This window comes from Pararge aegeria, chromosome 18, assembly GCF_905163445.1.
Source record: "Pararge aegeria chromosome 18, ilParAegt1.1, whole genome shotgun sequence".
In the NCBI taxonomy this organism is placed as follows: domain Eukaryota; kingdom Metazoa; phylum Arthropoda; class Insecta; order Lepidoptera; family Nymphalidae; genus Pararge; species Pararge aegeria.
This window is the reverse complement of record NC_053197.1, coordinates 5,718,894-5,733,173: the sequence shown is the minus strand read 5'-3', so window position 1 is coordinate 5,733,173 and position 14,280 is coordinate 5,718,894. Positions and strand designations below refer to the sequence as shown.

At 34.3% G+C, this 14,280-nt stretch overlaps 2 protein-coding genes across 4 annotated transcripts in view; one reads left to right on the top strand and one right to left on the bottom strand.

The window, feature by feature from the left end:
* Positions 1–8,433, top strand: part of LOC120631416 (fasciculation and elongation protein zeta-2) — a 75,711-nt gene extending 67,278 nt beyond the window's left edge. For all 3 annotated transcript variants that reach the window (XM_039900991.1, XM_039900990.1, XM_039900989.1), the window contains 3 exons: positions 1,490–1,746; positions 4,161–4,236; positions 4,937–8,433. In XM_039900991.1, coding sequence (XP_039756925.1) covers positions 1,490–1,746; positions 4,161–4,236; positions 4,937–5,019 — 416 coding nt within the window. In that variant the 3' untranslated portion in view covers positions 5,020–8,433. The remainder of the gene's footprint in view (positions 1–1,489; positions 1,747–4,160; positions 4,237–4,936) is intronic.
* A 415-nt stretch (positions 8,434–8,848) lies between these two features.
* Positions 8,849–13,412, bottom strand: LOC120631482 (brachyurin-like). The gene is made up of 5 exons (XM_039901090.1): positions 13,203–13,412; positions 11,387–11,666; positions 10,626–10,721; positions 9,825–10,024; positions 8,849–8,953 (listed from the first exon to the last, which is right to left on the bottom strand). Exons 1-5 carry the CDS (start codon positions 13,410–13,412, stop codon positions 8,849–8,851), a joined length of 891 nt encoding a protein of 296 aa, XP_039757024.1.
* Positions 13,413–14,280: the final 868 nt, after the last annotated feature.

Genomic DNA, 14,280 nt, shown 5'->3' with positions numbered 1-14,280 from the left:
CTCCAGTACAAGTTATAAAAAACCTAAGGATACGCATTGTAAGAGTTGTTAAAAGCCTACCCGTAAGTATTTATAACTCGTACTGGAGATTTCCTTCATTTTATATCATCTGCATACTCTGTGCATACCCTCTATGCACGCCACTGCTCGTACGACACCAGCGAGACGAGGACGGGTGGCGAAAACTGTATTCTGATCTGCCGTCACCTCACGGCACTGAGCCAAACCGTTGGTTACCGGTTTTTATTACTAACATGATAAAAATCGTTAAAGTCCTCCAACTCACACGCCTCCAGCGTCCTCCAGCTCATACAGCTCACATTGTATCTGAGTGGAGAGTCTAAGCTAATACCTACTTGTCTCTCATCTCATATGAGAGAGGAGGCATGTGCCAAGCAGTGAGACATGACCACGATGATGATTTTGAGAAATAAGCTGTGTACTAATTTTTAGTATGATTTATATTATCTTTTGTAAAAAAAGCAAAAGATAAATATGCACACTATATTTCCGCTAGTCCTTCGCTGATATCTAGATTAAGATGAGTCAGTTACTAATAATTATGTCGCGAGAGCATTCACCTCGAGAGTTCGATTGATTCGCTCGTTTGGTCCGGATTAGGTAGCTACCTAAAATTAAACTTCAAAGAAAAATATCGGTGAAAGTTTCGTTGAAATAAATAATATTCCGACTTCTCACGCTCGCAGAAGTAAAGAAAAGTCAAATAGATGGTGTATGTATAAAAAAAATGGCCCTTAAAACTGCCTTAAGTGTAGGACAAAACCTAACCTATTACCTAATCCCTAATTATACCTAAGAGGTCAAAATAAATCAGACAAAGCAACGATTAATTTAGTTTAGCAATATACCTTATATTGCTAAACCCTAATTTTATTGTTCTACATTCATCTTGTTCTTTGACCCATAAACAGTTTGCAATACATTGCAATTAGCATTTTTGTAATACAGATATAGGGTCAGTGGCGTGCACTTCATACATGCATAAAAGCGCTGCCTACCCTAACATTTTTATATAACAGGCAACAGAGGGGGATTTTGACTCTTTATGCCACTTAACTGCATTATGCTTACCACGCCACTGTTTAGGGTAGGGTAAATAGGGGATTACACTATACTAAAATAAAACTAAACTATTGAAAAGGATCTGCCTAGTTGGTTCAGTGTTTAGCATCTTTGATTAAGGATCACGACGTCGTGGATTCGATTTCCGGATCGGTCCAATAATTATTGGTTGAGTAATTGAGTTGGGATTTGGGGTTTTCTGCAAAAAAAATCGCAGTACGTGTCGCAGTATATTATAACGCTTCGACGGTAGGAAAATTATGAGTTCAGAATTTTTCCTGTTCTGTAATCTATTCGGAGGCCAAGTGGATTACCATTCTGCCACCAAAACCGTGCCGCCACTAACCTGTAGGAAACGATAAGACATACATCGTTTCCATTATCAAATTGCGCTCTCCTTTTGCAGAACTACGCCAGCTATCACTAGCTCAACTGAACGAGATATTCCTGGAACTGGAAGTGCTGATACGGGAGTTCTCCGAGACACTTATCGCCGAGTTGGCTCTGCGCGATGAGCTGGAGTATGAGAAGGAACTGAAGAACACTTTCATTTCGCTGTTGCTCGCCGTGCAGAATAAACGGCGACAGTACCATATTGAGAAGAAGAAACGACCCGGAACTCCTCGGTCGCCGGGTTTGAACAACAGTCACTCTGAACTTAAGGTAGGTCTTTTTCTTTTTGACAAAAATTTTAAATTCCGTGTGCCCACTATTATAAGCGGTGGTAGCCTAGTTGATAAGTCTTTGAACGTAGTAACATATAGATCAGCACGCATTTCTAACTTTAGGCGTTATGTGTGCTTCAAGTAGGTACTCAATCTACCTAGTGTCACAGTAAATATATTAAAACAGCACACTCACACACATGCACGCAACGAGGACGTCCTAATACTAGTACTAAAATTCTGCGATAATAACATTGGATCTTCTCTTTTTCTTCTTCGTCTGTTCCTGGGCCTGTCTCAGTACTGGGTTGGCCTGAACCTTCCGTTGTACGTGTAGCCACTGGTGCGGCTCCCCGCTGGATCACTCCAGCTAGCAGAGCTCACTGCAGAACCCGCCGATGTCTTTTGGAGTGTTGCTGAGGAGCCAAGCTAAACAAAGCCTACTTTACTTCTGTGTAGAGTTCAACCAAAACACGATTTTAGCCGAAATGTATTTCAATTGCTGCTGATATTTTAACATTACTCAATATACGGCTGGTCTATTTATCTTGTTTCTTCTGGTATCGAAGTGTCAAAACAAAACTCAAGTAATTTTTTTATAGTTTTTGTAGTGTTTCACCTACACTTGGAGGAAATATCAATTTTAGAAATTTAAAATGCACATTAAAATTTTTCGGAACCGACCGAGTTAAAATTTCATTGTCCCATTTCCTTTTTTTAATTCCATTGAAAATAATAATTTAATAACCTACTTGTATAATAAGACTTAAAATTAGCAAAAGATTAGTTTCAAAATAGATCCACGAACTAATCGAGACTCAAAAGTTGTCTCTGCATTACCTAGTGCCGCTAAACCGAAGAGGTTTACCATAAAATATCAATGCATTACTAGCCGCATTGGTTTTACAGTCCCATCTACAAAGATGAGATTAGAAATGTATCTTTGTTTAAGAGAAAACAAAACTAACATTTTATGTCTGTTTATTATCCGAGAAACGCTTGCTTAGCAATACGTTATACGCGCCAAGCTATTACTAAAGATTTACAATTAAAGCATTGCGTTTTAAAGCAAACTTCTGAAAGTTTTACGAGTTTTAGAAAATTCTCCAGTTCTATTCCAACTTTATTTTTAATCTGGGCGGAATCTGACCTATCTAATTACAGCGATAAATAATAATTACAGTGTTTTTAAAGATTTACAGTAAGATTATAAAATTACTATGTTTGAAACACATTTATTACGGCGAGGTTACTTTACAATTGATGAACTTCTTAATCTGCTGAAGCTGAGCTAACTGCTTCCAAGCAAGCTTATACCGCAAGATAGAAAAATGATTGTAAAGTGTTGTGGTTTGTAAGCTACTGCTGGTTTTATCAGCTTTTCTCGGTATAATCGACCGAACCGATGGTATAGTCAGAAAAATTTAGTGATATAAAGTAATGCAGCTTGAAATAAATAATTTTAAAGTGTTGATATTTTAAGTGCTTTTAGAACTTGCAAGTGCAATTATTTAAAGTTTTATTTATTTAAAGAATAAACTTGGAAAATATCTTTAAACCTTCGTAAAACAAAATATTGTTAATGAATAGGAGCAGGCGTTACTTTGCGGTATTCCATATACCTACAATGAAAGTTAAGCTTAATTTGCTATACAAGGATAGGAGAAAGAGAAAAGATAAGAAAAATAATTGTAAAGTTACTGTTGACGTAACAATTATTAATTGTAAAGTGAACTGAGGATGCTCCGGTGTCGGAACGAAACGTGCGTAGATATCACATTGCCAAAGATCTGTTCAGTGTGGAGTATAAAGATTGAAGAAATTATAAATAACTCCGTACAGATTCTCCTGCTTTTCGCGGAGTATGCACGAGAGATGCGATGCGATTTTAAGTTAAGCTTAGTTTTCATAGCCCATGATTGTTTCTGAAAGATAGTGGCCCCTCGCCGAAATTAACGTCGTCGGCACATTTAGGAGGACCAACTTCTAGCTGACTTCACATCGTTAGCAGTATTTTTAAGTTTTTAAGTTAGGTATGAGTTACGACACAAGAGATTAATGGAACCGTACCCAATGGCCTCATTAAAAATGTAAGTGTCCATTCCTTGCGATAAAACTGCTTCTCATGACTGCACTCTCATCTGATGGAAACCTGGTGATAAAGGATGATGCAATCTAAGATAGTAACTCGTAGCCACAGCACAAGCCTCTTACCAAGCCGACTTTTGGTTAATAAGTATTCTGCCACGAAGCCTGTACTTGTTGAACTCATGTCCCCCCGCAAGCTCTTAAGTGCCGGATTTTACGTTTATTGTTCGAGAGTATAAATAATGTATACGAAGTTACCATAATCTAGTTTTGTATTATTAAGTTGTTCACTTACCAATCTAATTATATGTCATTTGTTTTCAGTATCTAACTACGGTGATACCATTCCACTTGGAAAACGGCCCGCCCGACAATCAGTCTCTGCAAGTGCTCATAAAGAGTAAGTGGGACATTTTCTATTACATACTTTGTAACTTTAAAACTGTGTAACTTTAACTTTAAAACTACTAATTGACTCCAGAAAACAGCCACGGGTGGCCTTGATATGGACCTACTTCTAGTTATATATATTAGTGGGAATATGTCCAATCATCAACCAATCAAACAATGTCCGTCCACTGCTAGGTATAGGCCTTTTGTGCCACAAAGCTGCGTTTACCGGTGCGAGGTTACTATTCTAGCACCTTGGCACTCCAATTGGAATTTTAATTTCGAGAAAGAGGTAGACCGCCGAATTAAACTTTGATGGAGATTCGGCAAACTCTCTTACATCTTTTCGTACAAAATACCTCAGCATCCGGTACTGAGGTATTTTGTTCACTGAAGTAACTGACCAAAATCTTCAGACAGTGCATGATGACTTAAATGGCTCTGAAAAGTGGTCGTCAACCACTCGTATAGGTCTTATACGAGTAAGAACGCTCAGATTCACAGCGAATAATGGAGAGAGCTATGCTCGGAGTATCTCTACGTAATTAATTCAGAAATAAGTAGATCCGTAGAGCAAATAGAGTTCCCGAACTGTCCTAAAAATAAAAGAAACAAATTTGCTGTGTCTGTAAATTTTATTATTACTATAAAAATTCAAAAATGTTCCTCTTATATCAATATTACAAACTTACATGCTTTTTTCTTTTCAGTTCTAAAAGCAATAAACGAAGATAGCCCAACAGTACCAACGCTGCTAACGGACTACATTCTCAAAGTCCTGTGTCCGACATAAACGAATACTTACACGTAGCTAATTCAATATCATTTTAATAACATTCTAACTACATTTTTGCCTATCAGCCATTGTTTATAAATAACATTTAAAGAAGGCATGATAAATGATAAGAACATAAATGTGCTGTAGTTGCAAAAATGAACCTACTTAATAATCCATAATGGCGGCAAGTACGCTTTATTTTTATAGTAAAGCAACTGTCTGTGGGTATTGAAACATTTTGGCTTAAATGTTTCGTGATGTAAAAATAATTTATAGTTTAACCACTGGAAATATGCATTTTTGCCAGGTCGTGATCAAATACACGAAATAATAGAAGCGTGATGGCGTCGACATAAAAAATATTTTTATTCCATATCACCACCATGACGATGGTGACCGATTTAAAACGGACGATTTTTAACGTGATAACCTTGGCTATAGACGCGTCACAAGCCGAACGCTTAGGCCGATCGTGTATCTCTATCGCTTATTCCGCGCCCTCACTTGAACGCTCGGCTCTGTCAAAACGTGACAATGAGTCATGATTTGCCAGACGTTCATTGATTTATAAGACTTCATTATGCCAAAATTATATCATTGTATAAATTTACAATTTTCTTGTATATTTCCACAATATTTTTTTAATTCAAAATGCGCTGTTACAAGGTTATGTCTACTGTTTTATATGGCCAGCTGTCCAACCAACGTCAGCAATTCATTCTTTTATGGGCCGGATTATAGCTACTGGTAAATTTTTTGTGACGGCTGGAATTAAACGTTTTCGCATAGCTTTGTCCAATAATATTGCCTATTCATTTTTATCTTCTTTCTATGGCTTTTAGATTAATTTTATTTCCTTAGTTTACGAAAGGCAAAAATGTAGTTATTGTTAGTGTTACGTCAAAAAGATTAATTGTAATAAACTTAAAACTTGATGTCAGCACATTCTATTTAAAATTTAGGCTACTTCATATCAAAACAATCATGAAATTCAATCGCCTGCTAAAATTGGCAGCGGGCACAAAAAATGCACATGTTTAAAAATATGATGAATTATAAGTATCTATCTATTTTGAAATTTGAAATTGGAATATTTAGAACGGATAAGAACTTATGCTCGCACTTGCAACGTTGTCTATGCTCTCGGTGTTGCCATGTGTATAATAGAATTACCTATTTTTTAGAATTTGTTCGTAATTTTTATATTTTAAGTGAATATTGCCATAAAACGTATTTTCATAATTCAAATAATTTTTTTTTGGCATATTTGTTTTATAATACTTTTTTGCATAAATGAACTGTGATATCGTATTATTGTAGTTTGTTAATTATTACTTCCTTTTAAGATTTAATTATTCTGTGCTGTTTGAATTACCGATCAATAAAATTAATTATTATTATATTTATTTAAGAAATTTATTAATTTAATGTTTTTTTTGGAAATATCGATTTTATCGTGTAAATATGAAGTATAAAACAACAGGAATTGTCGTCTCAAAATAAATATTCGATAAATTTAGTTATTGTAAGAAAGTGCTGGAGAGGCTTGTAAATAATCACCGTCAGCTTTATCTAATTAATTTATAAGTTTTACTGTAATACCTTTATAGTAAGAGGCCTTAAACATTGAAAAGCATTATGAAGGTACAATCTTATAATAAAAAGTGACAGAAAGATCTCTAAAATGATTCTACGTTTCAAAGTTTTTTTTTATGAAATTTTACAAATAAAATTTAAACAACGCAATTGCCTTAAAATGGTTAAAACACGCACTGGATTCTTGGTGTTCTGCGTAAGTGCTAAAACCGCGCTGAATTTATATTCGATTGATTCTAATTATTTTATCTTAATCTTACTAAATTTTCTCTGTTGCTTTATAATATGGAAATTAAATAAGCATATTCAATTGAATGTTGTTAACGATGTTATTCTTGTCATTTTAATTTAATTTTTTGCATCGAATTACTATTTTTTTACTTCTAGAGTCTAATTGGAGCAAAATTTCTTAAATCTTAGTAACACTGATTGTAACGATTCTTTTTTAAAGTGGTTTTTTGAAACCACTATTAATAAAAATATGGTGGACCATTCATTATATTTAATTTTTTTAATTTACTTTAAAAAATAATCATTATGTCCGCAGTTGTATTCTTACATTTAATTTTTTAGTTTTGAACTGATTTGACTCAACTAACCCAATGCTATATAACGAAGTAGCTAGGTCACGTAGGAAGATAAATTCACTAAACCATTACGTTTGTCAAATAAAATAAATAATAATTCCACTTATTGTCAGCACTTTACGATATACATGTAGTCTTAGATAATAAATTTGTTAAATATAAGTTTTATTTCTAGTCTCAACGTTTTGTAGTCATAGTTTTGTTAATTTTAAAACATGTCATAAGAAAATCCCTATAGATACTTTATAAAAAATGTCAAAACTAAGATTATAGAAAACTCGTGTGAAAAATATATATAACGAAAAATACTTATGTATTTCTTTTTTTTATATACATGTTAAAATAAACCATAACATCTTCACTTGATGTGTAATTGAATGATTTTTTTTTAAATATTACTTCACAAGAGTTTTTTATAATCTTTTGAAAAATTCAAAAAAGATTTGAATAAGATTAAGTAACTATAAAATTGCATGATATTACTTGTAAAATTGTTGTTGTAATTTAAAAATTGTTTGGGTATTTCCGAGATAACATTTTGGTTCGCAAATAATACCGTGGATGCTTACGTCGCACACTTTTAAATTTTTTCGTGTAGCAACACCAATTTGTTGTATCTGTAATTCTGTAGAAAATGAAGGTATGTTTGAGGATAGGTACTGAGTGAAAACTGATGATGAAAAACAATTATATTGTTCTACGTACTTTTGTGATTTTCACTTTATTTTTATAATTTTTGCGGTTGAACGATATAAATTGGTAAAAAAGAATAAATCACGTAAATCGATTTCACTTAGGCAAACATAATAAATAAAAAAAATAAAATATGCAATATCTTTAAAAAAAATACTGCTTTAAAAAGGAATATGATAAATTATGAAAATATTGAATTAAACACACAATATAGGTATGTATATTGTATATTTGTATAATTATGCGATTACTACTGTAGTATCTATCTTTTTATATCGTGCGACTGTAGGGTCAATGACTTAAATGTATTTATATCAAGGTTTGACGCAATCATGAATACAAATGGACTGATTTGTAAATTATTGAGATTTTAATGAAAAAAATCATTCATAATGTCAAACGTCCGATTGCAAGTTCGTGAACATGCGTGCAGAGGCAAAATGTTGCCATGTAAAGCAATTGAAGAACGCAACAAAAACATGTCACTCACTATGCAGTGAAGAATGGATGCGTAGTACCTGGTTAAAATAAAGGAGCTTGAAATAAATCGAAATAATGTTTTTATTTATTTTCCATATACTTTACCGTTCATTTAAACATCTGTACTTTTATATGTGTAACAAGCTTAAAAAAGTTACAATCGAATTTATTAAGCAATTCGATTATTTGATAATTGAATGAAAATGGGTTTAAGTACAAAATATCTTGTAATTTCTATGTGAGGTAGATACCTACTACTAATTTTCACCAATACTGTTGCAAAATAGTTGAAGGCATCTTAAATTTGTTCAAAATTATGCCTACTCATTATTGGAGATATTTAAAGTAGCACAAAACAGAATCAAACGAAATTTTAAAGAGGTTGAAATGAATTCATTGCAAACAACAATAAAAGATCAAGAATCACGAGACATTGATTTTTAAGAAATCGGTTAAAAATTAAACATGCTATGCCTAAGTTATCATTGCTACATGTTCTGCAAGATGAAGTTGTAGAAACTGGTAACTCTGGCGAAGGCAGACGGGAAGCCGAGCTCGCAACCAGACCCAGCGACAAAAGAGCTAATACCAACCTGGAAAAAATAATTAATGTCATAGACAATCAGCTGTCCAATTCAATGACAAAGATAAGTTAAACGGAGATAATCACTTGTTAGCAACGGTCACAAAAGTAACTACAATTTTTTCATTCGTTTAGGTAACGTATGATAACGTACAGACCGGGGAAGCAAAGGAGTAGTAGGCTGCTGTTGTTTTACACTCTCCACGTTCCAACATGCCAGCATGTGGTCGGTAGCCCCGACTCCTCTCATCTTCGCCTCACCGCCACGACGCGACTTTCCGATCGGTGTCACGGCAAAATTGAAAGTATACAACGTGTAAATGAAAACCGAAATAATACTTCACAGGGTTTAGATGTACATTATGAACTGTCTCTGAGTTTTATCTGTGAAACCAAAAACCAGATAGTTTTTGAGTACTGAAAGAAATCAGATACAGATATATAACATAACATGCAAAGTTTAAATTATGTGACTCCTGTAACTTTATTACGTGTCGTAGGAACTATGAGCGTGTCGGTCTTTTAACGTCAGTAGGGTTGTCATAAGTAAGCACTCAGAAGGTTTTGAATTCGTTGTATGGAAAAATAAAGAGGCTTCTTTTGATTTTATATTTTTAAAGGGTGATTTCGTATGAAATATACTTATGCAACCTTCAATATTATTTCGTAATTCTGTTACACGTTGTATATCGTTAGCGGAGGCTATAAGAATTTTTACCCCCCGCTAACCATATATCTCTGCCTAAAAAACGTTAACGCAGGTATGAGGGCCAAGAGATTCAAAACATTGGTTACTCAAGACCGAACAAAGTTGGCTTGAATATGCCGACTAAGACTTCTCTTCTACTTCTCTTTTCAGTTTAGGTGCAAGCGTGTCTTACCAAGATGTGTTCATGATTGCGTATAACAACGAGCGGCCCGCCGGAGTCTCCGCCGCATATCCCAATGCCGCCATCACCGTCCGTGCAAATGGTGCTGTGTCGCACGTGGTTAGTGCCGAAAACCCGTTGGCACTGGGCCACTGAGATGATCTGCACGTTCACCTGACTCACGAACGAGTTCACCGACACGCCGGTTTGCGCTGTAAAAGTAATTCTTACAGGGGAAACTATGTCGAATACGACGTCAAGACTACGTGCTCCATTTTGATATATATAGGTAACCATTAAGTAGTAGGTACAGATTGCAAACAATATTAACCAACAATTAACAATTTTTGGAAAAACAATCCAGATTGCTCCACTTAGATCCATTAAACCCAAAATCTCTTTCTATGTCAAGTTCTGCTTCTTTATATGTTATATTATACTCATTGAGAGCGGACGGTCGAGATAGTTAGGTAAATATTATAGAAAGGTCCTATTATAGTATAAAGGATACTGCTTTAACCAAGTTGCTCTTCTAATAATATTAAATGAGAGTGTGAGATGGTTATAACAAAAAAAAAACACCCGGCTAAGTTTGTTGTGGGCTTCTTCTTAGAACCGTTTGGAACCTTCGTAGCTTTAGTTTTCAGTTTACCGTGTTCGTAATCTCACTACCGTGAACAAAATTCTCATAATGTACGCATCATAAGTGTCATCTATGGTCTTACTTGAATAAATATATTTTTGACTTTGAGGCATGTCGAAATATTTAAAGCGTAGAGTAATAAAATAAAATATATAAGTATAAGTACTTACAATCGCTTGTTTTTCCGAATCCAGCCGCTGTTGCCATTTGACCCACAAAGGAATCCCACAAGCTGTTGTGTGGTAAACTCACCGGCTGAATCGCCTCTGTGAAATAAATTAAATAAATAGTCATGTATATCTAAGTTCTACAGTTAAGGATATATTTGACGGCCGATTGGCGCAGTGGCCGGGACCCTGCTTTCTGAGTCCAAGGCTGTGGGTTCCATTCCCACGACTGGAAAATGTTCTAGTGATGAACATGATTGTTATTGTGTCTGGGTATTTATCTGTATTTTTGAAGTAATTAGGCATATTATTCAAAAAATATTCAGTCATCTAAGTCCCCAGAACAGCTACGCTTACTTTGTGGCTAGATGGCGATGTTTTTACTGTCGTAGTATATTTATTTATTTATAATAGTTATTTATTAATATTTATTTATTTTTATTATTTTTCATTATGAAAGAACAAGTAATAAACAGCTTATTTATATATTATTTGTAGAATACAAAAGGTGGCCTTAATCACTTCACTAGCGATGATATAAAGATTGAGTATTTTATGTTTTATAAAAATCCTGTTGGAACATAAATTTAAATTTTTATCTGTATAGTAAAATTTTGAATGTGCCTTTAAAAATTCAACTCAGCTCATTTAATATACTCCGAGACCTGCAATCTCTCATTTGATTTGATCACATAGAGAGACGAGCATAGTAAACTGAATGACATACAACTATTTCTATACCTGTATCTTAAAGATATACTTACGCGTAAATTCAACTGGATAAGGTAAGTAAATAACAGCTACATCGTTAATCAAAGATGCCATCTGTACATCCCATCCAGGGTGCATCACAACATGGTCGGTTGGGATCCTAGTGCCTCCAGTGAACAGGAAGTGCGATCCCAGTACCACGATGAACTGTCTAGCTTGTAACCTTCCGCTGGCCCAACAGTGGGCGGCGGTAACTACCCGGTTGGCTGAAATAAGTGAGGATCCACAGGCTGATGTTCCAGGGGTATTTATGAATGTGATGACTAGGCCGGCCTAAAATGATTAAACAATGCACTTTGGGATAGCTTGCAGGGCAAGTCCAAAAAAGGAATAGAAATGGACAAGGGTCAACTTTTACCTCCTTAAAATATAAAATCTTAAACCTATCCCTGAATTAGATGGCTTATCACATCCACCTTTGAATAAATACTACTACCAGTCCTTTCCTAAGACACTATAATTTAAAGGATTCTTCTTAATTAAATTTTTAGAGCAATTAGACGATGAAGCTTTTAATATTCACAAATTCATCAGTATCGATGTTTTAGTCGACCTTAAATTTTTTATAAATTTAACCCAAAATCAAATATTTCTTTGTTCAAATACTTTTGACATTACATGTAAAATATAACATAGAAGTGAGTTGATGGCGATAACTAAATTCGTCAACTTAAAACTAAAGCTACGAGGGTTCCAAATTTTTTTTTGTCATCACCATCCCACATTGTTACGTAAACTATTAAAGAAGCATTTCATTGGTCATAATGGTCATTACTATAGTGAATGTCACAATATTGACGTTAGTTATAAGATAAGACGTACTTAGTAGGTATGTTAAAAATTAGCTGATATATTTTTAATTATTTTACGTCACTATGCCGTGCCGGTGTGATCTCAAGATGTGGCTAAAGAACTCCCTCCTAAACCTCATATTTTACCCAGTGGAGCTAATTGTTGTACACAAATCTCTCATCTGAATATCAGGATTGTATAGCCATACTTTTCACTACGTTCTTTGTAGGAAAAGAAAGCATTATTTCTAAACATGCCATGGTTAAGCTTGCACCTCATACATGCACAAGCGCTGCCTATCCTAACATTTTCATATAAATGGCAACAGTGGAGGATTTTGACTCTGACTTTCCCTGGTCCAAAATCCTGTACTGGTGCTATACTTTAACAAACTATGCCTTATGGAATAAGATTTTCAGAGATGTGTTTATTACAATCTATTTATTACGCTAACTCTATCAAAACTGGATACGTCTCGGATAAAATAGTTTTTTCACTACTCCACAATCAACTTTTTTTCTATGTGAAATAATATTTATTAAATGTAACATATAAACAACCCACATAATTCAGAGCATACAGAAACCGTGTATACGACTAATATTGAAGCATCAAAAACCACTCCACTTTAGTAGTGTTTCTCGAACCGACCGGTTAGTCACTTCATTCCAATTAGCAGTTAACAGTTATTATTTTACCAAAACGTTAACCAAAAAATGGAGAAAATGGGAAAAGATTGTGAGCTAACACCATTCACGGGTGTGAAGTGAGACGTGCGCGGGGCGTTTTTACTGTTTTAGAACGCAACGCAATGCATGCTATAATGGCTGGTTTTGTCAAAACGTTAACCAAAAAATTCATAAAATGGGAAAAGGTTGTGAGCTACCACCATTCCACGGGTGTAAAGTGACGCGAGACGTGCGCGTGCGTTTTTACTGTTTTTGGACACAACGCAATGCATGCAATACTGGCTGAATGAGGGTTCTGTATATTCTTAAGTCTGTGAAATAACCATACCATGTACGGGTGTGCATAACGTGGAGCTTCCCAGCCGCCAACAATCCTATTCGCGTTGTTCCCCAGTCCAGCAAAAAATTCATCTTCGGCCGCTTTGATCCTACTGGCCAACGGTATGCCAATCTCTGTGTGGTAATTTTTCGTAACTTCTACATTACTCTTTGACGCGAACACCGCAGATAAAAGGCACACCAGCGCAAACAGTCGCATTTTTGCACAGACTATCCAACATTACCGAAATTAAACTGAATTACGAGAATTTATCTTATTTTTTATCGTTATCAATAAATCATATCGTTGTATCAAGGTAAATTATATTTAATGAGTAATCAGTAATTATTATTTTTAAAATTAGGTAGGTACCTTAATACATATTTTAGGTACGTACCTTTATGTGTAATAATGATTTGGCATTATACATTATTGTATAGCCTTTCGTCACGTAAACAATTGAATACCGACTTATGTGTACCTAGTGCAAAAATATATTTTTGATATCAGATTTAAACATTAATTTAGTTTGTACCTACCTTGTTCATGGAGGTAGGTACCTATTTTAAATTTAGCATGGGATAAGAAACTAAGTAATCGCAATAAGAAGACAGGCAGTATTTTGAGGAAGAAAGTATTTTACTAAAAATAAAAATTGTAAATATCCTGCACCACTTAGGTATTTAGACCAATTTGCACACAATTATAGTATCAATAAGTAAATATTGAAAGCATTTGAAATGCTACTTGATTACAAAATTAACGGACCTGTATAACCTAAACAAAGAAACGCAAATCGGCCAATAAACGGTGGAGAAATCGGTGGAAAATTTGCACCGAATTGCGAACCCTCTCTGATCTCTCTATCAAGAAACATATAAACTCTTATCTTTACTTTGCTTTAAGAATTATTTACTTTAATTTTTAATAATAATAATTCTATTAATAATAATTTTAATCGGTAATCGGTAATAATATTTTAAAATAATTGTTTATGCATTATCTTTTATCATAAAAATAAATAGGTAATGTTAACAAATAATGTTTTATCAGAATACAATCGTAATTCAATCGTATAAATAAAACC

What these genes read in the sequence shown, in the direction of transcription:
- LOC120631482 (XM_039901090.1), bottom strand. Translation starts at nt 13,412, where the DNA reads ATGCGACTGTTTGCGCTGGTGTGCCTTTTATCTGCGGTGTTCGCGTCA. An exon ending in GTTATGCACACCCGTACATG is followed by an intron (nt 11,667 to 13,202) that starts GTATGGTTATTT and finishes TAATCATTTTAG; the next exon opens with GCCGGCCTAGTCATCACATT. An exon ending in ATTCGGAAAAACAAGCGATT is followed by an intron (nt 10,025 to 10,625) that starts GTAAGTACTTAT and finishes TTACTTTTACAG; the next exon opens with CGCAAACCGGCGTGTCGGTG.